Source organism: Notothenia rossii, assembly GCF_949606895.1.
Source record: "Notothenia rossii genome assembly, chromosome: 11".
NCBI lineage: Eukaryota > Metazoa > Chordata > Actinopteri > Perciformes > Nototheniidae > Notothenia > Notothenia rossii.
This window is the reverse complement of record NC_136910.1, coordinates 31,071,699-31,097,944: the sequence shown is the minus strand read 5'-3', so window position 1 is coordinate 31,097,944 and position 26,246 is coordinate 31,071,699. Positions and strand designations below refer to the sequence as shown.

Sequence of the window (26,246 nt, the reverse complement as noted above, 5' to 3'; positions counted from 1 at the left end):
CTAAAACAGCAAATGTAGAAGAACGCAAATTACGAAACAGCAGGGGTCTTGCTTAATGAGGCGTATTGTTGCAGACAAAATAGAACATGGGTTCTGACATTGGTTACAATAAGAGATAATATATACACATATAATATCATATGGCTTTTCTGGGATATGTATTCAACCTCTTATTACTGAAGGTCAAAGTGACCAGAGATTCTAAAACCTTCCACCACTCTTCAGTCTGTTGACAGTGGTTAAATGCTTTACCGTTCATCAGACTGATCTGAAACTATGACTTCCTCCACAGGTGGTGCAGGGCTTCACTACAGTCCCAACACCGACACAGCGCCAGGCTGACCAGGAGATGTAAAGCCACAAACACCCTCCTCACATCACAGCTGGACGAAGAGCTGACGGACAGCACAGAGTGGACAGACGCCTGGAGGATTCCTAAGAGATGGATAGAACCAGAAGAGGAAGAACTGGAGACGCAGGAGGAGGAGGGGAAGGAGGAGATCATGGATGATAAAGAGGAGGTAGAGGAGGAAGAGGAGGAGGAGGAGGCAGGAGAGGTGGACGAGGAAGAGGAGGAGGAGGAGGAAGAAGAGGTGGAGCAGGAGGAAGAGGAGGACGAAGGAGTAGATGAGGATGAGGAGAAGGAAGATGTGGACAAAAAGCAGGTCAAAGAAGAAGACAAGGAAGATATAGAAGTACACAAGAAGAAGGAACACAGAGAAATAAACAAAAAGGAGGATGAAGAGGATAAGGAGGAAGATGAAGGAGTAGATGAGGAGGAAGAGGATGATGGAGGATTCAACAAAGAGGAGGAGGAAGATAACAAAACAAACAAAACCCAAGAGGAATATTTATGTAAGGAAGAGGAGGACAAAGGTGTGGATAAGGACAAGGAAAGTGAAGAAGAAGATGAAGAGGGGGAGGATAAAGAAGAAAACAAGGACAAGAGAGCGAACGAAAAAGAAGAGGATGATGATGAAGATGTGGATGAAGAGGACAAAGAAGTACTAAAGGAAGAGGATGAAGAGGAGCAGGACAAAGAACTGCATGACAGGATGGAGGAAAATAAAGAAATCATAGGCAGGGATAATGACAATGAAGTGCCTAAGGAGGAGGAAGAGGAGGAGGAGGAGGGAGAACATCAGGACAGGGACAAACAAGTTGCTAAGGATGAGGAGAATGAGAACATACACCAACATGGTGAGGACAAAGCATCAGATGAGGAGGAGAAAGAGGAAGAAGGAGACATGAAGGACAAGGAAGAAAACTTAGAGGAGGAGGAGGAGGAGGAGGAGGAGGAGGAGGAGGAGGAGGAGGAGGAGGAGGAGGAGGAGGAGGAGGAATACAATATGGATGAAGAATGGGAGGAGAATGAAGAAGAACATCTAGAGAAAGCTGGAGACAAGAACAAAGAGGAGACAGATGTAGAGGAGAAAGACTTGGAAGAGGAGGATGAAGTCAAAAAGGAACACATGGAGGGAAAATGTGTTGAAGAGGAGGAGGAAGTAGAAAAGAAAGAAGCAGATGAAGAGGAGGATGACAAAGATGTGGAAGAGGAGGAAGAAGAGGACAAAGAAGAAGGCGAGGAAGAAGAGGAAGAGGAAGGGTTAGAAAAAGAGCAAAAAGAACAAGAAGTTATGAAAGAGGAGGAACAGGAGGACAAAGAAGAAGGCGAGGAGGAGGAGGAGGACATGGAGGTGGAAAATGAAGAAGGAAGTGAAGAGGAGGAGGAGGACATGGAGGTGGAAAATGAAGAAGAAGATGAGGTGGAAAAGGATGAACCTGAAAACGAAGACGCAGAAGTGGAAGAGGTGAAGAAAGAGGAGGAAGATGACTCTGAGGAAGCAGATGATATATTGGAGAACAAAGTAAAGACCCGGATCAAACAGACAGCTGATGTCCCGCTCCACCTGCAGTTCCACAAACTCAACAACTCCTTCCTCTCCTGGAAGCACTCGTGGATGGTTGCCTTCCCCCACCGATCGGGAGATGTAGAGGAGGAGGAGGAGGAGGAGGAAGATGGGGAGATGGAAGAGCTGCAGGCTTGGAAAGAGTCGTGGAGGATTTGTCGCTGGAAGAAGCCAGAAGAGGACACGGTGGTGCGTTTCCCCACCCAGCACCGCACCCTGAGACACAGGGGACTGCATGGAGGGAAGGGGGGGCCCAGCAGAGAGTGGGCTCTGAGCTGGAAGATGGCCGACACTGCAGACCAGGATGTAGTCACTGAGGAGGAGGAAGAGGTAGAAGAGGAGGAAAGTTGAAACCTTCTGATTTCTCGAAGATCATAATATGTGAAGGACATTGATCATTTGGGGGACATTTGACAAATGGATGAAGTCATTATTTCATCTCCTAAAAGGCTGTCTACCAACATAGAATCTCTGGGTTTGAAGACTGAAGCCAAAACTGAGGTTTTAAACCTGAATTCTTTCTAATGGCCAGCAGGGGGTGACTCCACTCGTTGCACTAAGAAGTCATATTGTTCAGAAACTACGGGAGAAATGACCACTCCATATTTTACCTCAGTGGACATTTCCCTTATGAGTTCATGGTCTCAATCGGTAGTTTAGGGCTAAGTCTTTTTCAATACAATAAATATAAACTATAAATGATGATGCCATTTCAGAGATTTAAAATAGATAATAAAGCAGTGTTTTCTTAGAGAGCCTGTGACAGCCTTCCAACAACTGTTGTGCAATGAAATATCGGGCTACTAGTCATCTCGAACCGTCAGCTTAAAAAAGAAGGTGCGATACTGTTCCGATAAATATCAATAATTTCGAACATCGCGGGGAAATTCCTTCGACTCATTTTGAGGTTTTGGGGGAAGCCGGAAGTGCGTCAATGCGGCAATGCTTCACTGTGCGACGAGAGAACCAAACACGGACAAAGTGTGTTGTCATGCATAGAAATGGTGAATTACTGAGTTTAGGCACGTTAATAACGTTTTAATGAAGTTGACTTCAGTATATTCATATTTGTCAGTGCTTTCATGTGAATTCGGCGAACATAAACATAAACGATCGTGGTGAAGATGATGATTAAATTAGGATTAGAAATCGGTAGTGAGAGCTGCTGAATTTCCTCCCGTCGGATGTGATATAAAAACAAACCGATTATTTTTGTAGTTGTAAACTCAAATGGATGAAACTACATTTATTAGTGCTTTCATGTCAATTCGGCGAATATATGATACATTAAATGATCGTGAGGAAGATGATTTAAAATGTGTTTGTTTGAGCCGGTCTGCATTTCCGGACGAAAAAACTAACCGATGCTTTTTGTAGTTGTAGTACACCAACGTGGATTAAACGTGTGTTTTTTTTACCACAATGTTGGGGATATTAATGGATAAAATGCACGGATTATGATTTATGATCATGATTATTATTATTATTATTATTATTATTATTATTATTCCCACTCCGATCGGGACACTAGGTCCACCGTTTCCCCGCAGCGAGGCTCCCCCCGTTGACAGTTTACGTGGGCTGGGCTGGGTGCAGTGGCGGACTGGCCATCGGGACGAATCCCGATGGGCCGGTACTGAAGTGGGCCGGTTGGATAAGTCACTAGCACATCCCCCACTCCCCCTTTGCTAGCGGTACCAAAGTGGGCCGGTCGAGAGTCCCGGGATGATTTTTAGCCCCAGTCCACCACTGGCTACATGACCGTATTATTGCCCATATTGACGCACCTAATTCCTAAACTTCTAACAGATAAAACATAAACTGATTAGTGTCCACTGTCATTATTTTAAAACAGAATCGTTATTTAGTCAAACTCCATAAATAAAATAGTTTACAAACCAGAGAGGTATCTCACGATCGTCGGGCGGGTTGTCGTCTCCACTGTCCGACTCGGAGTTTGTTTCATCCGATTCAGACTCAGAGGCATATGGTTAGAATCTGTAGGGCATATAGCCAATATCGTCTACGATGTCATGACTATCACTTTCCGATCCTTCAGCCTCATATGAGCTCTCAGACACGTTCAAAATTAAACTGTCATCGCTGTCTGAGCTTGCTGCTGTGTGCGCCATCGTGCGTTTGCATGCATATGCTGGGATCCGGAACGGTGCCGCTGGAGCGCTTGGCCCGCAATTACGTCACACATAATTTGGCGGGATTTGAAGAATCCCAGAGAAGATCCAGAATATGGTCAAGATTGAAGGGGAGATTAATGGTTATCAAAGTACAAATATCCCAAATCGGTTCAGTAACGGTTTCAAGGGGAGAATATTTACTAAAATTGATGGGTTTGGATGATGGGGGAAACCCGTGTCACAGGCTCTTTAAGTGCAGGGCTGCCATGTGATTGATATTGTCATTGATCATCTTGGGGATATTGTTAATGTCCACAGGGCCGTTTTTGGCTGAAAGAGGTCGCCCCGCTCCCAACATTGGACGCTTTATGGTGGTTGTGTCGGTCCTTCCCTGAAACAGTCAAACGATACAGCGAACATTCTCATAGCCCGCTGTATGCCGTGAACGGAGAAGAAAGCAGGAACTTCCTGTCAGCTCCTGATTGGACTTACCTGTAGCCCAGCGTTTCAGATAGAAATCCTTGGTGCCATTTACATCTCCGGGAAGATTTCAATGTCCCAGACAAAAGGGAGAAATTCTGGTCAAATATTATCTGCGTTTATTATTGAGCTTAGAAACTATTTAAAATAAAGCTATATAAATAATGACATAATCAAGGCATGTAGATGTGTGCTTTATGATAAGAAGGCCTTTTTTAAATTAAATAAATCCCGTGAATAGACTCTTGCCAAAAGCAAAACGAAAAAACTTAATAAATGAATCATCAGCTAGGACTACAAAATAATTCTTCACACTAAGAAGGTCCCTTAGCGGCGTCATGTGAGTGGCTTGGGCTGACTCATCTATTCAGACTATTTTTAATGCACTCATGTCTTGGTACAGATCCAGGGCTTATCAGCACTTCCGCCTCCAGTTCCACTTTAAGGCGTCAATGTATTGAACTGTAGGAGGAAGATTTCGAAAAATATAACGCACAAGGAAGTTTATTGATACAAGAACATAATGTTTTATTCTTTCTCTAGGGGCTAGTCCATTCTGTCTCTAATGCTAGCTTATTATGTGCATGAGGTAGTCACAGGCTGGTAATATAAGGCACTTTAGGAGTGATTGACAGGCATTAAAGGGACATTTATGAAGTATGTTGGAAGTGTAATATGTGAACATTTCATGTTCATTGTGTGTGTGAAAGACGATGCAGAGATCAGTCTGTATACAGTTTGTATAATGATGTGTATCTTAAGCCAAATACTTAACGCATGAAACAGTGACATTAAAGTGAAGTATCTATCTATGCTGAATGATTTGGATGCAGCTGGTTAATAAAATCTAGTGAACTCACCCTTTTACTTGTCCACACTCTATGAATGTGTTTTTAAAGGAGCCACCAGATGGAGACACAGTGAAGATCCTGCAGCTTTGTGGAGCGCCTCACATGTTCTGTTCGTGACTCTTTATATGACAGTGAAGCTTTACAGCATGAAACATACCAGACTCTGGCTACACAGGGAAATGAGTAACAGCAAGTCGTGTTGGTTTGATTCTCTCCGTCTAGATCTATGTGACACATTATTCACTGTTTTTCGAAACTTTATTCATGATCAGAATCATAATTCCTTTAGGCCCTGACATACCTACCCGATTTTGGCAGCCGTCGTTGCTTTACGGCACATTTTCACACCTCCCGTGGCCGATTCAACATGTTGAACCGGCCAAAGAATATGGGCTCAGAACAGTCTCATAATACACACATGCACACAGAAGGATTCACACTTGTATTTCATGATCTGCAAAAGGATTCACACTTGTGTTTTTCAATGCACACACAAATGTGTTCCGTTTCATATTTACATGTAAATAAAATCCAAATACAGAAAAAAGTTTTAAATGTGTATTTTTGATCCACACATATTTATTTTCCGTTTAAAACCTCTGAACCTGCAAACACAAACCGCTTTCTGTGCACGGATCGCTGTGCATTCGTGTATGGCTTTTTTGAGACTCCCCTCACGGTCAGCCGATTCATACTTGTAATTGTTTCTATCTATAGCCAATCAGATGTCTCCTCAATTCTAAGCCAATCACATGAGCGCGCCCCCACGAGGGTAGATTTATTGCGTTCATGATGTAGCGCTTCATGTACGCATTTTGCGCAGTCCGGAGCTGACAGGTCCATGGAGCCTGCCTGCAGGCACTAATCTCAGGACACCTCCACTCTCAGTACACTTTCCGAACAGGAAATGCATGCAAATATAAGCCTTTATATTATTAAGGTTCAGCGTCACTTTCCGAACCATTGATGAATGCTTGTGTGTACAAAAAAACGGCAGGCAAAACCGTTTTAAATGTGTGTTTCCTGTATGGCGAATACAGCTGCTTTATTTATGTGTGTATGAAGTTGTTGTGAGTGTGGAGGGAGCAGCTACAGGTTAGCTTAGCCTAATCGATCAGTGCACTACGAAGCCAGTGCTAGACAGTGAACTGTCAACGGGGGGAGCCCCGCCGGTCATTATCGGCCGATATTCACTCTTAATAGTTTGATCGGTGCTCTCTATAAAGGCTGATCAGGAGAGCTGGATCTGATCGATATGGACATAAACGCGAGTGAAGTGTAACCGGACGCGAGAGAGAGATCAGATCCGCTGCTGAGTCTGACGGAGACATGCAGCTCTGCATGATCACCTGAAGCTCCGCCCTCTGTTTAGCAAGCTGACTGGACTGGGCAAAATGCGTATATGAAGTGTCATGAACGCAAGAAATCATACCCTCGTGGGGGCGCGCTCATGTGATTGGCTTAGAATTGAGGAGACATCTGATTGGCTGTAGATGAGAGAAATTACAAGTACGAATCGGGTGAGCGTCAAGAGAGTCTCAAAAAACCCACACACGAATGCACAGCGATCCGTGCACAGAAAGCGGTTTGTGTTTGCAGGTTCAGGGGATTTAAACGGAAAACAAATATGTGTGGATCAAAAATACATATGTAAAACTTTTTTCTGTGTTTGGATTTTATTTACATGTACAGTGGGGCAAAAAAGTATTTAGTCAGCCACCAATTGTGCAAGTTATCCCATTTAAAAAGATGAGAGGCCTATAATTTTCATCCTAGGTATACCTCAACTATGAGAGAGAGAAATGAGAAAAAGAAAATTAAGAAAATCACATTGTCTGATTTTTAACGAATTTGTTTGGAAAATAAGTATTTGTTCAATAACAAAAGTTCCAGGACCTTACGAAGCCACTCCTTCGTTGCCCGGGCGGTGTGTTTGGGATCATTTTCATGCTGAAAGACCCAGCCACGTTTCATCTTCAATGCCCTTGCTGATGGAAGGAGGTTGTCACTCAAAATCTCACGATACATGGCCCCATTCATTCTTTCCTTTACACGGATCAGTCGTCCTGGTCCCTTTGCAGAAAAACAGCCCCAAAGCATGATGTTTCCACCCCCATGTTTCACAGTAGGTATGGTGTTCTTTGGATGCAATTCAGCATTCTTTCTCCTTCAAACACGTCTAGTTGAGTTTTTACCAAAAAGTTATATTTTGTTTCATCTGACCATATGACATTCTCCCAATCCTCTTCTGGATCATCTAAATGCTCTCTAGCAAACTTCAGACGGGCCTGGACATGTACTGGCTTAAGCAGGGGGACACGTCTGGCACTGCAGGATTTGAGTCCCTGGCGGCGTAGTGTGTTACTGATGGTAGCCTTTGTTACTTTGGTCCCAGCTCCCTGCAGGACATTGACTAGGTGCCCCGTGTGGTTCTGGGATTTTTGCTCACCGTTCTTGTGATAATTTTGACCCCACGGGGTGAGATCTTGCGTGGAGCCCCAGATAGAGGGAGATTATCAGTGGTCTTGTATGTCTTCCATTTTCTAATAATTGCTCCCACAGTTGATTTCTTCACACCAAGCTGCTTACCTATTGCAGATTCAGTCTTCCCAGCCTGGTGCAGGTCTACAATTTTTTTTCTGGTGTCCTTTGACAGCTCTTTGGTCTTGGCCATAGTGGAGTTTGGAGTGTGACTGTTTGAGGTTGTGGACAGGTGTCTTTTATACTGATAACGAGTTCAAACAGGTGCCATTAATACAGTTAACAAGTGGAGGACAGAGAAGGCTCTTAAAGAAGAAGTTACTGGTCTGTGAGAGCCAGAAATCTTGTTTGTTTGTAGGTGACCAAATACTTATTTTACCGAGGAATTTGCCAATTAATTCATAAAAAATCCTACAATGTGATTTCCTTCATTATTTCCCCCCATTTTGTCTCTCATAGTTGAAGTGTACCTAGGATGAAAATTAAAGGCCTCTCTCATCTTATTAAGTGGGAGAACTTGCACAATTGGTAGCTGACTAAATACTTTTTTGCCCCACTGTATATGAAACGGAACACATTTGTGTGTGCATTGAAAAACACAAGTGTGGATCCGGAAATACAAGTGTGAATCCTTCTGTGTGCATGTGTGTATTATGAGACTGTTCTGAGCCCATAAAAGAAAGTCGGCCAAAGAAATCACTCTGATTGGCTGTTGCCTCTTTTTAATGACGAATACACACTACCGCTGCCTGCTGGTAAGGACAGTTATTGCCACTCGTCGACTGAAGTCTTTGCTGTGTGTTCGTAGGTGGGCTGCGTAGCTGACGCAGGCGACGTAGCAGACGTAAAGGTCGGGACGCCTTCGGTACGCGTTCTTTGGTCTCAGGTTGGTGTATCGGCCTTTAGTCCTACAGTGGGGAAATGTACAGCGTAACAGCAAAAGTGACAAAGCAGGTACAAAGTCAAAGAATAATATAGAGTAGCTGCCATTATAAATATAGAGAAAAGAGAGGACAAAAAAGTTTAAAAACAACATTCACACATAAAATGAAAGACGAAGAGGTACTCATCCATGTCTAAAAATGAGTAGCACCATTTAAATAGTGAGCGTAAGGTGTCACCATTTTGAGATATTGTTAAAACACATACACATTATTATGATTTTTGCACTATAGGATTGCCCCGATAAAAGTGTGCACAGTATATTGCACATCCTGGGTTTATTGCACAAGATTTAAACACTCTGTATTTTGTGGGGGTCCACCAGGACCCGTGGTGTCTGTGCAGTCTGACACGTGCAGGAAGGAATGACCTGCGGTATCTCTCAGTGAGACACTGCTGATAACTCTTATTAAGGTTATAAATCTGTGAACTTTAGACAATGTTTGCTTACAGCCGGTCAGGGGGGTGTGATGTAAATGCAGCCCTGATGGTGCAGTTCAGATAAAAGGACTGATTTAAAACGCTGAGTTTCCTTCATCAGTCAGGGGAAGACTTCACGGAGTCTCTTTGCATCATCATATAGAGATAAAGCTGCTTTCTGTCATATATCTGTGTCTTCCTCTCCCCCTCTGTGTCCTCAGTAGCCTGACAGCTTTCTCATGCAGATTTCCTGTTGTGTTCAGATCAGGTTTCCCTCCTGCGGCTGCTGAATCTCCTGCTGTGTATTAGCATGAGATCAGACTGCATTGTGATGCTGCACACATTACAAAACACCCATTTCCACCTCTGATTGTGCCTCTGTGGTCAAAGCTGAGACAGATTAACCCCAGCTGAAGGGGGAGAGGGGGGGGGGTGCTTCTGCTTTACTTGGAACTACAGAGTTGAAGGAGCCAGACCAACAACAAAACAGGAATTACAGCTTCAAAGTTGTCTAAGAAATGTATGTTATTGCTCACTCATCTCAGGATCCACCAGCATGCTGTACCCACTTCAGAACATTTACTGACTTGTTCATTGAATGGTTGATTGCATTTTAGAAAATAAGTGAAGGTTATAAGAAAGGAAGAAGACTGAGAGAAAATAGACTTCATTCAATCAGATGAGAGTAGAACAGATTGAAAAGAGTGAAAATAAATCCAAAAATCATTGATAAAAAAGTCCATACCTTTCCCAATTAAATCAAACATGGCTGGGCAATGCCAAACCATGATAACAGTGCAATTTCTGCCCATGAGCTAAAAATCACAATCTGTTCATGATTCGGCCCTTATTAAATGTGGGATGAAAATAAACAGACAGATGATAAAAGCATGTGAGTGTGCCATGTCCTCTGCTCTGAATGTGTTTAACAAACTGTTACTAATGCAGTTTCAAGGGTTTTGTTAAAAAGGAAAGTCCCTAATTGAATCAAACGTAATGCTACAATAATGCACATTGATAAGAAAATAACCTATACCTGTAAGAGAGTCTCCAAGAAATGTGTCAACTATTGCACCGTGAAACATTGTGTTTGAGCATCAATGAGTGGCTTGGGCTGACTCATCTATTCAGACTATTTTTAATGCACTTCAAACTGAGTTTATGAGACTGTAAACCCCAGCGAACGCTTTTGTAGACTGTCATCATAAAGCTTTTCTTATTCAAAGTAAAAACATTACTTTACATGCATAATCAACAGCAATGAATGCAAAAGTAATGCATACAATTTTCTTCAGGTTTCATACAAGTTTCTTCAGGTAGGTCATCAAATGTGCCTTTAAACAACGCCAAATCCCCCGCTCTTTGCACCTTTTGTATATAACGCGTTACAATAAACACTGTAAAGGGTTCGTGCTGCACACACACAGGAGCTCTGACCTCAGCTTCATGCTCTCACTGGTTCCCTCCAACAGAAGCATCAGGCTACAATGGTGGCTACAGATTGTCCGAGCGCTCTTATCTGCTGTCCCTCTGGACCTACTTCATTTCAATGTTGAGATCTCAGTGATTACTTGGAAGTAACATTTTATCATAGCCAATAGAAAGAATGGCAGGAGCTAGTAAAATAGAAAACCCAATAAACAATAGTTTATTCAAGCTGAGAACCCAAAGGCCCAGACACACCAAACTGACACCAAAGAACACATCCCGAGGGAACACGACTGTTGCGTCGCCTCACGTCTCTGCGTCTTGGCCAAAAAGTCGCACTGGAACACACCGCAAAGACTTCAGCCGACGGCCAAGTAGCATGTACCATGCGTGAGTGTCAATAACTCTCCTTACCAGCAGGCAGCGGGAGTGTGTATTCGTCATTCAAAAGAGGCAACAACCGGAAGACAGACTGCGTGATATATACAAACAGCAAATAGCCACCCTGCCACACACCACCAATGCTACAGCTCAAGCCAAGCAGCACAGCACAGGGATGAACTATGTCAATATTTTTAACAGTATTGGTGCAGTGCCTTTTCAGTGGGGAAAGATATAACAAATATGTATGCCTATCCTGCTATTTGTGTTTATTCTTTTAATCACACAGCATTAAGAAAAATGTGCCTACATAACTGTCAGTTGCAGCCGTAGCATTATTAGGAGGATAATGGGAGAATTAAGCCAACCTCACGTATGAAAGGTTACGGTTACATGTGAAAAGAGGGGCAGAAACCGTCTTGCAAATTTACATTTCAATCTCGCACAATGAACAGCAGTAGACAGTAACAAAGTACATTTACTTAAGTACTGTACTGCTCCACTCCCATTCAGGTAAATGGTGTACTTTATACTGCTACATTTATTTGATAACTTTAGTAACTTTGAAGATTCAGAATACTACAAAAATATAATCAAGAAATAGTTTATCATGTATTATTATAGGTTAAGATAACATTGTATTGATACCATGGTGAATTTCACAAGCTACCCAGCAGTATATAATGTAATTTAAATCAGCTCCTCCACTTCAGCTCTGTGAAGCAGAAATAAACTATTTAAGCATTGTGGCTTTCCAGATCGCCATGATGTAAAATAAATTATTGCATCCAGAAGCCTGTACTACGAATCCAGTTCAACATACCCTGGATATGTTTGAGTTATCTGGCTTACCTAATCCAAAACAAACGCGATCTCGCTAAGCGGTCCTACGACGCTGGTTATCAACTCGGTAACTCAGGCCAGGGTTTCTCTGTCCGGCTGATTGCGCGTTCACATGAAAGGTTAGCATCATTTGACCAATCACAAACATGGACAAGCGTACTGACAGCGCAGCGTCGTAGTTTCTGAATGAGAAGAAAACGATCTATCGACATCTATCGACGGCCAAAATCAGCTTGGTGTGTCTGGGCCTCAAGCTTTAAAGGGGACCTATCATGCAAAATGCACTTTGTGATGTCATTTACACAAATATGTGTCCCCGGCAGGGTAGGATTTTCACGGCGGCCATAACGGCCATGGCCGTCGTAGCCCCTCGGTCTGGCCGTTATGCCCGACAAATAATTGTACGTCCTACGGCCACCTGCGTGCCCCTGATACTGTTAAAATCTCAAAGTTGCTTTAAAAGCGACAGAACAGTGTTTTCTGAACTGCATTATGGATATCACAACGGATAATATCACAACGGATTTGATACGAATATTCTCATCGCTCTAACCGCTGGAGTTTCACCGCGGCTGTCAGCTGTGTTTACTCCTGTCATTCAAACAGGACGCGCTGGAGAGGGGGCGGGACTTATTTCCATGTAAATACTGGTGGAAACCAACTACGACAAAATTAACCTATTTTACAGTGATTTAATTGTAATACACGTTTCAAAATGATCCCAAAGTAACTACATACTGATACCGGTTAGTAAAAAACATGAATTAATGCTTTGACAAGTCTGCAGACAAGACGGCAAGCGAAAAAAACAATTAAAATGCGTGTTTTCTGAATGGATCAATCAGGCTAAACTAACCTGTAGCTGCTCCGTCCACACTCACAACAACGTCCTAAAGACAGAATTAAAGCAGCGATTGTATTCGCCATGACACAAACAGTCTGTGGTTTGTACATGTTTAACTTTTGTCCAGTTTCTGACCAGAGCTGTGAGGAGTTGATTAAAGAGACACACACACACACACACACACACACACACACACACACACACACACACACACACACACACACACACACACACACACACACACACACACACACACACACACACACACCCCCACACACACACACACACACACACACACACACACACACACACACACACACACACACACACACACGCACGCACACACACACACACCCCCACACACACACACACACACACACACACACACACACACACACACACACACACACACACACACACACGCACGCACGCACGCACGCACGCACACACACACACTGTGCACTGCTGAATGATGTATGTGCAGAGTTTGACCCTTGAAGGCTGTTTCTTCTGCTCTGAAATTGAATATATTTGTTACATACTGTATTAATACAATTTTAGATTTTTTGATTTGATTTTGGATATGTGAATGGGAGAAGTAGTAGATGGAAAACATACCAAACACTAATTATTCAAAGTAGAGTATTTTATTTTATATACGGTAATATTAAGGAGGCATAGGCCTATATGATGATATCATGTTTGACATTATTGATATTAAAAAAGTGATTTGTTTTCCATGTCATTCGTGTGTTTTTCTTATCAAAAAGTGACGTTATTTATTTGTAAGCTCCAAATCCAAATGTTTCCCTCAATGGCCTTTGTGCCCTGGCATGTGGCCTTTGCACCCTGAAAAAATGTGTAACACCAAAGGCCAAATGGCCTTGGCCCTAAAATGACGAAATTCCAAGCCTGGTCCCCGGTGCGTCGGGGAACTCACGCAGCGTCAGAAAATAAAACCCTCTCTCTTTTCCTCTGTACCAAAATCTTTTAAAAACTGGGGTACATTGAGCGTATATAGATTTGCTGCCGATCTGACGTCAAATCGGCAGCGGACCCACAGAATGTTGCATCAGAAACAATGCCTGACGTGTTTTGGACGAAATCCTCGCTAACACTCAGAGCGAACCTGTACTGTAGAACACATGTGTTTAAAAAGCAGGAAATAAAAAAAGAACTCACCTTGTGATAAACCTGCAAGAGAAAAAGCTTTTGAGCTCCATACTGTTTCAGAAATAATCCTTGATGTGGTTTAGAACAGGATGTCGTTTTATCGCAGCAGAATTTAACTTTATCTCCGGTAGAATTCTGATCAGGCATTAGCTCCGCCTCCTCTTTTTTTTTTTTCAAGCTAAAGACCCCAAATCTGCATTTCTCTAACAGGGCTGCAAAAGAGGGGTATGAACAGTATAAGGCATGGCTACAATGGGTGAACCGTTTGGTATTTTAAGCAAAACACTTCACAGACAAGTTTTGTATAGGTATGGTCCGACAATATATTTTTTCCAATATAGCATAATAGGTCCACTTTAAGCTTTTGTTAAAACGTAAATCACTCATGTCTTGGTACAGATCCAGGGCTTATCAGCACTTCCGCTCCACTTTAAGGCGTCAATGTTTTGAACTGTAGGAGGAAGATTTCAAAAAATATAACGCACAAGGAAGTTTATTGATATAAGAACATAATGTTTTATTCTTTCTTCAGGGGCTAGTCCATTCTGTCTCTAGTGCTAGCTTATTATGTGAATTAGGTAATCACAGGCTGGTAATATAAGGCCCTTTAGGAGGGGTGAAAATAAACAGACAGATGATAAAAGCATGTGAGTGTGCCATGGCTTCTGCTCTGAATGTGTTTAACAAACTGTTACTAATGCAGTTTCAAGGGTTTTGTTAAAAAAGAAAGTCCCTAATTGGATAAAACGTAATGGTACAATAATGCACATTGATAAGAAATTAACCTACGAGTAAGAGAGTCTCCAAGAAATGTGTCAACTATTGAACCATGAAACATTGTGTCGGATCTCGCAGGAAAGTGATAAAGGTTTAGATATGAGTATTAAATGTGTTTGTTTTGTTATTGCTTCAAATGGCAATAAGCAATCTCACCTCAACAAAATAGCTTTGTCTCTAGTTTCTTTATATTATATATAATATAATGTATAGTATTACAATCCAGGAAACATTCTGAAACATATTTATACATTTAAAGATTCCATACAAACAAAGCATTATTAAGATGGAGGGAGTAAAGGCATTGGGAGCTACATTTTCTGTCCCATTATATAATACTGTATAAAGTTGTGCTTTAGACTAGAGGATGGCCTGTATGTAAACTGGAAACACAGAGAGGCAGAACATGAGGGTGGTTGGCAGGAGACAGACTCCCTTCATTAACATGTGAACAGGACTGGATGGGCGAGGGAGGGTACCTACATGTGTATCTGAAGGGGGGGGGGGGGCAGTGAGAGAGACACAGAGAGGGGGTGCAAGGTGAGGGAGAGGGGGAGGACTGGCCAACTGCAACATCTGAAGAAGAGTCCATGTTTCTCATGAAGAAGAAGTGGGGGCAGGAGCAACAGAGCTTCCTATTTTACATTTGCTGGTGGTCACATACATTCATCATTTCCTTCTTACTTTGTATTCATAGGTTGGAAAAAACCTCCCAAAAGATTAAACATGTCCCTTCACTTTGGGTATTTGTACTGTACTGTTTAGAAATGCTAACACTGAATTGGACTGAGTTCTGCGAACAGAACACCGCTGTCTGGAGGAAACTCAAACATAGTCCTGTTACACTCAATACTAATGTAAAGCTTAGGTTTACATTACCATTACCTGAATTAAAAAATGTTGCTAGTATAATTAGCTTGTAGATTGCTCGGAGAACAATACATTTGGAATTGAATTAGTTTTCCTTTTGTTGAAGGCAATCCGAAAGGATATTCTCAGGGTAAACATTGAGATGCACCATTTCACATGTGGTGGCTCAAAACAGTACAAGACACAATAATGTGTAAGACATCCATTACAATACAAACTACCAGAGACACGTTTAAACAGGAGGCTACATACCAAGACAGAAGACCAAAAGGGTTACAACCACAGACCAGAGTCCAAATATAAAAGACCAATGTGTAAATAAAGGAGCTGTGAGACCTTACTGAACAAGTGGTGTACATTTATTCAAGTAGATTTACTCAAGTATACTGTTCTTTAGTACAATTTTGAGGTAGTTGTATACTTTATTTCGATGTCATACTTTGTACTTCTACCCACTACAATTCAGAGGTAAATATTGTACTTTTACTCAACTCAACTCTTAAATAAGACTTTAGTTCCACCTGGAGTAAATTCACAAGCTACCCTGCAGTATACAAAGTCATTCAGACTAGCTGCACCTTTACCAGCTTTGAGAACACTGTAATGATCAATCATTATAAAACACATCATATATATTATTCTGAAATGGACCAATCTGCACAAGGACTACTTTTACTGTCGCTACTTTAACTATATTTTGATGCTAATACTTTTCCAATTTTACTTGAGTAACGTTTTGAATGCAGGACTTTTACTCTAACAGAGTATTCCTACACTGTGGTATTTCTACTTTTACACAAGTACACGATATGAGTACTTCTCCACCTCTGAAGGAACACTGTGTGCCTTTCTCATTTCACTAATTCCCCTCCTCGACTCATGTCCTCGTGTCTTATTCCCGCCCACAGGAGATGCGAGCGGAGGAGTTGAGGAGGGGAACCGAGGAGAGAAGAGGGGAAGCAGCAGGCGGTTAGAGAAATGAGAACTCGGCTAAAGTCGAATAGTCCATTTAGCTTAGGACCCTTCCTAACGGAGTGAAATGACCCGGGTTGCGGTCGGATAATCCAAAAATCAGCTCCTAAATTCTAACCCTATCGTCTATTCCTTGACCTCTGAGTGAAACGTCACAGGGTTAAGGGATAGTAGATAGGAGAATTCTAAAGGACTTAGGAGAAGAGACTGCGGTACTTTAGAGAATCCGACTGCACTTTCACTATCCGACGTGTTTATGATGCGCCAGAGGACATCATAAATGTGCGTCTGCTGCTCCTTAACATCTATGAAAGGAGGTTTCAAACTTCTTTTATAACCTCCTTTAGCTTAGGAACCACTGGACCTCCCTTACCGAAAGGAGAGGAGAAAATGCTGCCCCACAATGCCTTGCAGCCACAGCATTTGCCGTCACACAACAGTCGGCCGCTCACGGAAACAAACGATTATGACCGAGAAATGATATCATGTTAGTTGCTTATTAAGCATTTTAAAACGTATGTGGTAAGTTGCCAAAGTGCTTTGTTTTGAACGTTCATCAGTATTATAATCAAAAAGAGAAATATGAACGTTAGTTTTTACTGAAATGATCAAATAAAGTCAACATTTCACTGAGCTGTGTGGGGTTTGTTCAACTTTTAAAAGATGTTTTAATGGTGATATACACAGTGATAGATGTTAAGGACTCACGTTTATGATAAATACATTTTTATTGATTTTAAGATCTTTTCATAGTTCATACAATCATATAGGGATCATTTGTATTAATGTGGACCGTCGGGAGAGGGTGACGAGCATAAGTTTCACTTTCCTTTTTTATTTCAATTCCAACTTTGGTCATGAAGAATATGTTTCTCTGTTGTCCACGTTCATAAAGCATAAAACAACAGCATCAGAGCACGGTGCAGAGTCTCTAGAAGAGTTTACAGTAGTCCCTCGTTCTTATTAAACATCCATGTATATTTATATAAATATATACAATTTCAGAATCAAACAAACTTGTATGAGAGCACTCACTATCAGAGACTGGATATACCCCCCCCCCCTCTCTGGTCGCTACAATGGGAGGTTCTAGGGGGGGCCAGGGGGGGCAGTGCCCCCTAACACTGACCTCTGACCCCCCTGTGGCCCCCCTAAAAATGAAAAGTGAAAAAAGTGAAAAAAAAGAAAAATGTATGATTTATTACACAATTTATTGAATGAGGGAGTAGGCGGAACTAACGTTATTCGTCATTCTAGTCGGACCTATTAGAGCGGTGCACTCACTTTCACTGTCCGGCTGAAGCGCGCGAAAAACAAACACTTTTCATCTCGGATCATCAGAGGCTGTTGCATCCAAGAAAGACTGATTGAAACCTACGTTTCGAAAGACTACCACGATAATTGAAGGTGAGTTAAACTATTGTATCCATGTGATTGTAGATGTAAAGTAGAGATGTAACTGTTCATTACCTTTATTTTTATATAAATATGATATGGTGTTAGTGCAAAAATGGTACTATAACTTAAGCTGAAGCTAACAGTAATAACTATAAGACATATCTGAAATAAATAAGTGTACTGAAACAAATACCAATAACTGTATTGCATTGTTTTTTTATGCGCAATTACTTCATACTGTCTAGTTCTCTTTTTCGTCCTGCATTTATTGTGCCCCCCTCAGAAAATAACTGGCCCCCCAGTGGCCCCCCAGTCTAATTGGTCTAGAACCGCCACTGACAATGAGCACAAAAGTTTTATTTACAAGTAGCCTATTAAAAGTAAGCAGAGGACACCAAAACAACTGAGACCTGTCTGTCCGCTGCATCTACGCACACACATAAACACACTGTACCACACGCACCTACACACTGTACCACACACAAACACACACACACACACACACACACACACACACACACACACACACACACACACACACACACACACACACACACACACACACACACACACACACACACACACACACACACACACACCACACACACACACACTGTACCTAACACACCTACAGCTCCTAAAGCATAATCAGGCTAAAGCCGTTGTGTATTTTATTATGTGAAGCACTAAATGGTCTTAGAAAAATATCGACTCTTTGTTTGTAGATATATACTAAACTACAGCATACAAATACAGAGAGTAATGTAGGCCTGTTACACTGAGTGATTTATATTTTACACACTGCTCTGCTTTCTGCACGGACCTCACAGCTGTTCTCTCTGTAAACATGGCGTAGCGATGAAAGCAGTTAATAAAATAATATCGAGGGGATGCATGCAGAGCTGTCATTGGCTGAGATCTCTGTTGTTGATTACCTGAGCACGAGACAGACGGAAACAGAGAGCGGGAGAGGGTGGGGCTTCCGGGCTCCTATGAGAGTGAGCAGAGAGAGCAGAGGTCCCTGTCTGCAGTCGAGCCTCATCCCAGCTGTTCCTCTCATGACTCCGACTGCTTCATGGAAACTCAACCTTCGGATCGAGGAATCAGCAAACTACTTTGTTTTGTTTTGCAAATGTCTGTAATCTTTGTCTGAGGATTTACTGAGTTATTCAGCCGGCTGGGTTTGTGTGCGGAGACTTGTTACCTTGAGGATTTGTTTGTCTCTCTGCAGGGACATGGGGTGGACTCAGCTGCTCAGGTAAGGCTGGACACCACGTGACTGACTGTCTGTCCTCGCGGTCTCAGTGTCTCATAATCATGATGATGTTATGGTGTTTCAGGGTGCTGCTGTGTGTTGCGACCTGTCTGCTCTGTGCTGCTGCTCCACCTGCTGCAGGTATGTCCATTCATCACACACACACACACACACACACACACACACACACACACACACACACACACACACACACACACACACACACACACACACACACACACACACACACCGAAATTGCTGCTAATTTATTTTGAGAAACAATCCGAGTTTTTTTTAAATTAATTTGAAAAGACAGTCCATGCATATCAACATTTAAGAGATTTAAGTCTGTTGTTACGGAAACTCTTGTCTCAGTGCCTCTGAATCAGAGGTGGAAGAACAATTAAAGAATTTAGATGAGTACAATTACCAATTTTACCAAAATTACCAATACATTACTGTCAAAATACTCTGTTACAAGTTAAAGTCCTGCATTCAAGATGTATTAGTCTATGTTAAAGTACAACATCTAAGAGTGTAAAAGTAATCGTAAGTATATCATTATATTTATTCATGTTACATTTGTAGATAATATTGTTGCATTATGTAGCATTTTACTGTTGTAGACAAAAAAAAAGTGCTGATTGACTTTTTGTAGAATATTTAAATAATTGTACTCTTTTGTGACGTAAAGAGTTTAGAGATCGATTTGTTAAAAGAAGCTAAATGTAATAAATGAATGCAGTGGAGAAACAATTATATTATTATCCTAAATGTAGTGAAGTAGAAGTGTATAGTAGCATATTATGGAAATACTCAAGTAAAGTACACGTACCTCAGAATAGTATATGTACTTCCCACTTCTGCTCTTAATTGAAAAAAGCTTTCTCTCGCTATTCCACCTTTGACATAAACTAATACAGATTTGTTTATGGATTGCAAAATTCAAGCAAATGCTTTAAAATTGTTTTTAATTTACACACTAAGTAGTTGTGCAATTTAAATGAACAGAAAAACAACCAGGTCTCATAAAAACAGGATTATCTTTTCTTATTGGGGCAAGACAGAAATAAATACTGAAATACTGATGTTCATGAGTCCCCCTCCCCTTTTCCACTACAATCAGTGTTTTTGATGAAGACGTGACCTTGTTGTGTTTTATCATTTCAGACTGTGAGGGAGACGAGTGTATCAGAGGTCAGACCCCCCCTTCATCTCCCTTGTTTGCATCACCATCTTCTTCTGTGGCGGTCAAATCCCAGCAGCCACCCCAGGAGTTCCTGGGTCAGTTTACCCAGGTGAGCTCCCCAAACAGCGGGGACCGTAAACACCGCGACGCCAGCGCCGTGCTGCCCTTCATCGGCCTCACAGGAAGTAAGTCACACTCAGTAACCCTAATCAAAAACACATCCCCTCCACTTCAGATCGTAAAATAAGAAACAAATAGTCAGGTTGTTTCAAGACGTGGGGAATGTGGCGGTGGAGCTCATGATGTGAGAGGGCTTTATAAGTACTGTAACGTCTCACATCTTTAAATTCAACATAACATTAATATGTTACACAGATGCACAGCGATTGGCTAAAATAGAACTGCAGCATACTGTATATACTAAATGTATATAAAAACATATTATAATATTATTTTAATGCAGCTAATTAAATAGGAAACAACATTTACAAATTCTTCTTGTAAAATTTAAGTCGGTCCCTGACAAAAAGTCTCCATAGGACAGACTGACCGGGGGAGGGGGGGGTTTGGTGAGTTTTAGTGTGTTCCTGTTATTTTCAGACGTTGGTTCTGACTCTCTGTGTTTGTCTGCTGATGAGAAGCAGAGGACAGGAATGTGCTGCCAGATGGAGACTCTGGTTTGTCTCACAGATACTGAGAGGCTAAAGCTGAGGTTTGAGGGCCCTGCAGCGGCCCCCGGCCACTCTGAGGGGTCTCTAGAAAGTAGCACACTGAGTGGAAACCATTTAAAACCCATAGAAATAATGACATATGAAAAAGCTTTTTTTTTACCGGAGAATATAATTATGTGTTTAGAAAGTAAGTAATTTAATAATACATTCAAACACATTGTTATAGAAGCTGATATGAGGTACAGTGGTCTCTCTTTTACTTACAACCTTAAAACTAAAACAATATGTCTAAAGAACTGAACAATGAGGAAGAATATCCTCTTCTAATAATTTGTATTTGCTACCTAAATGTACGTTTAGTGTAATTATTTATTTAAGTGCTATCATGTCAAAGAATGTCTTTGGTAGGTCATTTGTTCTAATTCAGCAGTGATGTAATGTAAGTTAGTTTTTGTCATTGCTTTTTTTTTTTTTTTGTGTGTGCTTGTAAATGTGGAAAACATTTATAAAGACAATGCGGGGGAAACAATAGATGGCACCACTTTTAGATGGTATCCTAGTAAATTAGTAGAATAATGTAGAATGTGGAAGCTTCCATTTGAGTTGGATTTAAAATGTTTTGTGGGACACGGCAGCAGGGTTACAGTAGTGGGGGTATAGGGCAGTGTGCGGTGTTTCCTCTAATGTTGGTGTTTCCTCTAATGTTGGTGATCCTCTAATGTTGGTGTTTCCTCTAATGTTGGTGTTTCCTCTAATGTTGTGTTTCCTCTAATGTTGGTGTTTCCTCTAATGTCGTGTTTCCTCTAATGTTGGTGTTTCCTCTAATGTCGTGTTTCCTCTAATGTTGGTGTTTCCTCTAATGTTGTGTTTCCTCTAATGTCGTGTTTCCTCTAATGTCGTGTTTCCTCTAATGTTGGTGTTTCCTCTAATGTCGTGTTTCCTCTAATGTTGGTGTTTCCTCTAATGTCGTGTTTCCTCTAATGTCGTGTTTCCTCTAATGTTGGTGTTTCCTCTAATGTCGTGTTTCCTCTAATGTCGTGTTTCCTCTAATGTCGTGTTTCCTCTAATGTTGGTGTTTCCTCTAATGTCGTGTTTCCTCTAATGTTGGTGTTTCCTCTAATGTCGTGTTTCCTCTAATGTCGTGTTTCCTCTAATGTCGTGTTTCCTCTAATGTTGGTGTTTCCTCTAATGTCGTGTTTCCTCTAATGTCGTGTTTCCTCTAATGTCGTGTTTCCTCTAATGTTGGTGTTTCCTCTAATGTTGGTGTTTCCTCTAATGTCGTGTTTCCTCTAATGTTGGTGTTTCCTCTAATGTTGGTGTTTCCTCTAATGTCGTGTTTCCTCTAATGTTGGTGTTTCCTCTAATGTCGTGTTTCCTCTAATGTTGTTGTTTCCTCTAATGTTGGTGTTTCCTCTAATGTCGTGTTTCCTCTAATGTTGGTGTTTCCTCTAATGTTGGTGTTTCCTCTAATGTCGTGTTTCCTCTAATGTTGGTGTTTCCTCTAATGTTGGTGTTTCCTCTAATGTCGTGTTTCCTCTAATGTTGGTGTTTCCTCTAATGTCGTGTTTCCTCTAATGTTGGTGTTTCCTCTAATGTCGTGTTTCCTCTAATGTTGGTGTTTCCTCTAATGTCGTGTTTCCTCTAATGTTGTTGTTTCCTCTAATGTTGGTGTTTCCTCTAATGTCGTGTTTCCTCTAATGTTGGTGTTTCCTCTAATGTTGGTGTTTCCTCTAATGTTGGTGCTTCCTCTAATGTTGGTGTTTCCTCTAATGTTGGTGTTTCCTCTAATGTTGGTGTTTCCTCTAATGTCGTGTTTCCTCTAATGTTGGTGTTTCCTCTAATGTCGTGTTTCCTCTAATGTTGGTGTTTCCTCTAATGTCGTGTTTCCTCTAATGTTGGTGTTTCCTCTAATGTTGGTGTTTCCTCTAATGTCGTGTTCCCTCTAATGTTGATGTTTCCTCTAATGTTGGTGTTTCCTCTAATGTTGGTGTTTCCTCTAAGGTTGGTGTTTCCTCTAAGGTTGGTGTTTCCTCTAATGTCGTGTTTCCTCTAATGTTGGTGTTTCCTCTAATGTTGGTGTTTCCTCTAATGTCGTGTTTCCTCTCAGGCGCTGAGCAGAGCCGCAGCTGCTGTAAAAACGGAGGGACCTGCATCCTGGGCAGCTTCTGCGCCTGCCCCCCCTTCTTCACTGGGAGGAGCTGCGAGTACGACCAGCGCATCAGGTAAACACCACACTCACACCCATCTCTCACCTCTCACTCCCTCACAGAGATGTTGTTCTAAATGTTCTGTGTGCCTGCAGGAGCTGCGGGGCCATCCCTCATGGGGAGTGGGTTCAGAAGGGCTGCTCGTACTGTCGCTGTGGTTACGGCGCTCTGCACTGCTTCCCCCACGTCTTCCACAAAGACTGTGGTAAGTTACACCCCCACAGTTTTTAGGATGTCCCACAGCAAAGACAAAAACTTGGGGCAGAATCAGAAATCGGTTTATTGCCAAGTAGGTAAACACACATGGGGAATTTCCCTTGGTGTATATGGGGCAACATAAATGGTTAAAAGAGATAAATTGAAAGAAATATTTAAAAATTGTTTTTATAATGTTAACATATAAAAAAATATTTTCATGACAAAAAGATATACCTAAAAATGACATATAGTATAATATGACAAACTACCCTTACAAATAAAATAGAATAAAATGAAATATATATACAGTATTGGTATGAAAAAGAGAAAGCCATGCAGGTATTATAAGACGCAGATTTGTGAACAATGTACAACATTTGGAGGGTTTTGTGGGACTCAGTATTAAAATGAAGAAGATACAGTACATATAGTGTGCATTAATGTGATACACAGTGCTCACAGGAACATGGGTCCCCAGGCAGAGACTGTCCTCCTGGGACAGCTGGGAGTTCCCCTGCTCTGCAGTGTTTCATGTGAACGGCCTGATGGGTGTGGACCACACCCCGCAGTCAGGCTGCTCTAGAACTGTCGTTCACACATTTTATCCAAAACAGAAAATGCCCCAGGTGTTCAGAGAAAACTCCAACTGAGTGTGAACGCATCTTAACAGCTCTGACTACTCATTTACATGTCAAAGCTTTATTCCAACATGCAGAACTCTCAGCATGTTGGCACACAAACATCCCATAACGTAGAGGAACTAAGTCACTAAAAGATAATGGTACCCCTATCCAAGGAAGAACACCACGTTTTTTTCATCTCTTCAGTAGTGTGGTTAATTAAATGGATTGATGGTAAGAAAAAAAAAGAATGTACTGCTTAATGATTGTCTTTGGTTGATGTTTGGAAATTTAATATAACCGAAAACGGAAATGTAGTCTCCTGTAAAGTCAACATGTATCTCTGGAAATAATGATCAGTGTGACCTTCTGCATATTTATTAATCATACGCTTATTAACATATTGCAATATTTGTATATAGGAAAATACAACAAATGAGTGTGAGTTTTAGTATGGGTCACTTACTAAGAGAGTTCACATGTATTTATTAGTAAGACTCATATTCATGTGTATTTGCTCTATATTTTTCTTGTTTTAACTTTTTGCTCTATATTTTTCTTGTTTTAACTTGTACATGTCATACAGTGTTTCTCATGGTGTGCCTTCCAGTGAAATGTATCTCAGGAACTAAAGAATGCCAAATTAACCTGACCATAAATAATAAAAGAAACAAAAAAAACGTTCCGTGTTGGGAAAGTGTTATTGCAGCAAAATGAACAGATGCAGTATAGATAATTAACAACACTAAACAAATAATGTTTATCTGATAAATGCAAAGTGAAGCAGACTCACACCAGAGTAAAGAAGTGATCATATCAGAAAGTTAAAATGGTGATAATAATTTGAGTTTGTTTTTCTTTCTCTCAGATGACTCTCAGGAGGTGCAGTGGTATCGCTCTTCGTCCTGCAGGGGCCTTGCACCCCCCCCCTCTCTGCTGCTCCCCCCCCTCCTGCTCCTCTCATGGACTCTTTAGTGGAAGCTGAATCACTGAAATGGACTATGCTGTATTTCTCAAACTGCCTCCCGCTTCAGAACTAAATAGCAGTTTACAAACCCAGGGTTTTATAGGCTCAAAAAATATGTATTGTACTTTGTCAAAACGCTGCTGCTGTGGAGGAGTAGAACACATTTTGAAGGCTGGGAAGTTGTTTCTTCAGTGACATTCTTCGGCAAAGTGAAACAGATCTTCTGGATTTGAGGATGTGCAGTTGTGTTGGGGGTCCGGACATACAGGAAGCCCCCACCCCTCTGAACAACGAGCCTCTGGTGACTGCAGGTTGAAGGGAACCACTGAACCAACGTGAACACGTTACACACCTCAACATTCACAGATGAGTTAACAATAAAAACCTTGTATATGAACTCATTCCACATGCTGCTGCTCTTGTCTTAACGGGCGTACATTTTTCTTAAAATTGATAGATCTACTGCAGATTCATATCTTTTCGGAATTTAAAACTAAATCCAATGATTCAAACAGGTATTAACGCTAAGTCTCTAAAAGCCTATAAGGCGACTTAGCATTTGGCAGTGTGTCTGAAGAACAGTGTTTATAGGAGGCCAGCTGTACATAAGACTTTTATGAAAAGTATGTTTTTTTGTAATTCTAAGCTCTAGTTTTATGTATAAAGACAATGTTTGTTTTTTTAACTTTGTTTCTTCTGTCTGTGTGCCAAACTGTGAGCTGGAGACATATTGTTATTTGCATAAAACATGAAAAGTAATCTTTTAGTTGCAACCGTTTTGTCTTGTGAGAAAGTCTGTCTCTACAAAATCTCATATCAACATGATTAAAACAAATGTGACTGTGAGTACAATGGGATTAAACTTGTTCCTCAACATTACTCTTTTATAAAAGGAAGTAAATATGAAACTCTAATAATTTCAAACACAACCTCTCTTTCCTTAAATGTATGTCCCTGTTATCTGCAGTTATTTCAGTGGGATGGCCTGTGTCTTGTCTCCGTTTATTCATGAGGCTTGTAGTGACTATCAGCTGCTCTCTTATCTCAGACTAACATTGCTCTGCAGTCTGTCAGTAGTCTGACGTAAAGCAATCATTAGAACCCTTAAAGGTTAATACTAACTTATCACATCTTTTAGTCCTCTGAGAAATCTGAGGTGTAATGTGATGATTTAAAGGAAGGAAAGAAGGGGAAAAAAAGATCTTCTCTTATTTGTTCTTCTTCTGGGGTTTTC

At 41.2% G+C, this 26,246-nt stretch overlaps 2 protein-coding genes across 2 annotated transcripts in view; both read left to right on the top strand.

Annotated features, from left to right (window-relative positions):
* LOC307025292 (uncharacterized protein) overlaps window positions 1-2,261 on the top strand; it is a gene marked incomplete at its 3' end in the record, with an annotated part of 71,646 nt that extends 69,385 nt beyond the window's left edge. The window contains exons 8-10 of the mRNA XM_079659929.1: window positions 293-1,505; window positions 1,560-1,991; window positions 2,118-2,261. Of these exons, the coding sequence (XP_079516055.1) occupies window positions 293-1,505; window positions 1,560-1,991; window positions 2,118-2,261 (1,789 nt within the window). The remainder of the gene's footprint in view (window positions 1-292; window positions 1,506-1,559; window positions 1,992-2,117) is intronic.
* Window positions 2,262-17,653: 15,392 nt separating this feature from the next.
* On the top strand, window positions 17,654-25,858 carry tdgf1 (teratocarcinoma-derived growth factor 1). Its single transcript, XM_079658233.1, has 6 exons — window positions 17,654-19,163; window positions 19,246-19,301; window positions 20,331-20,534; window positions 23,128-23,242; window positions 23,323-23,432; window positions 24,914-25,858. The coding sequence occupies exons 1-6, from the start codon at window positions 19,141-19,143 to the stop codon at window positions 25,018-25,020; spliced, it is 615 nt and encodes a 204-aa protein (XP_079514359.1). The 5' UTR covers window positions 17,654-19,140; the 3' UTR covers window positions 25,021-25,858.
* Window positions 25,859-26,246: the final 388 nt, after the last annotated feature.

What these genes read in the sequence shown, in the direction of transcription:
- tdgf1 (XM_079658233.1), top strand. Translation starts at nt 19,141, where the DNA reads ATGGGGTGGACTCAGCTGCTCAG. An exon ending in GGGTGGACTCAGCTGCTCAG is followed by an intron (nt 19,164 to 19,245) that starts GTAAGGCTGGAC and finishes ATGGTGTTTCAG; the next exon opens with GGTGCTGCTGTGTGTTGCGA. An exon ending in TGCTGCTCCACCTGCTGCAG is followed by an intron (nt 19,302 to 20,330) that starts GTATGTCCATTC and finishes TTATCATTTCAG; the next exon opens with ACTGTGAGGGAGACGAGTGT.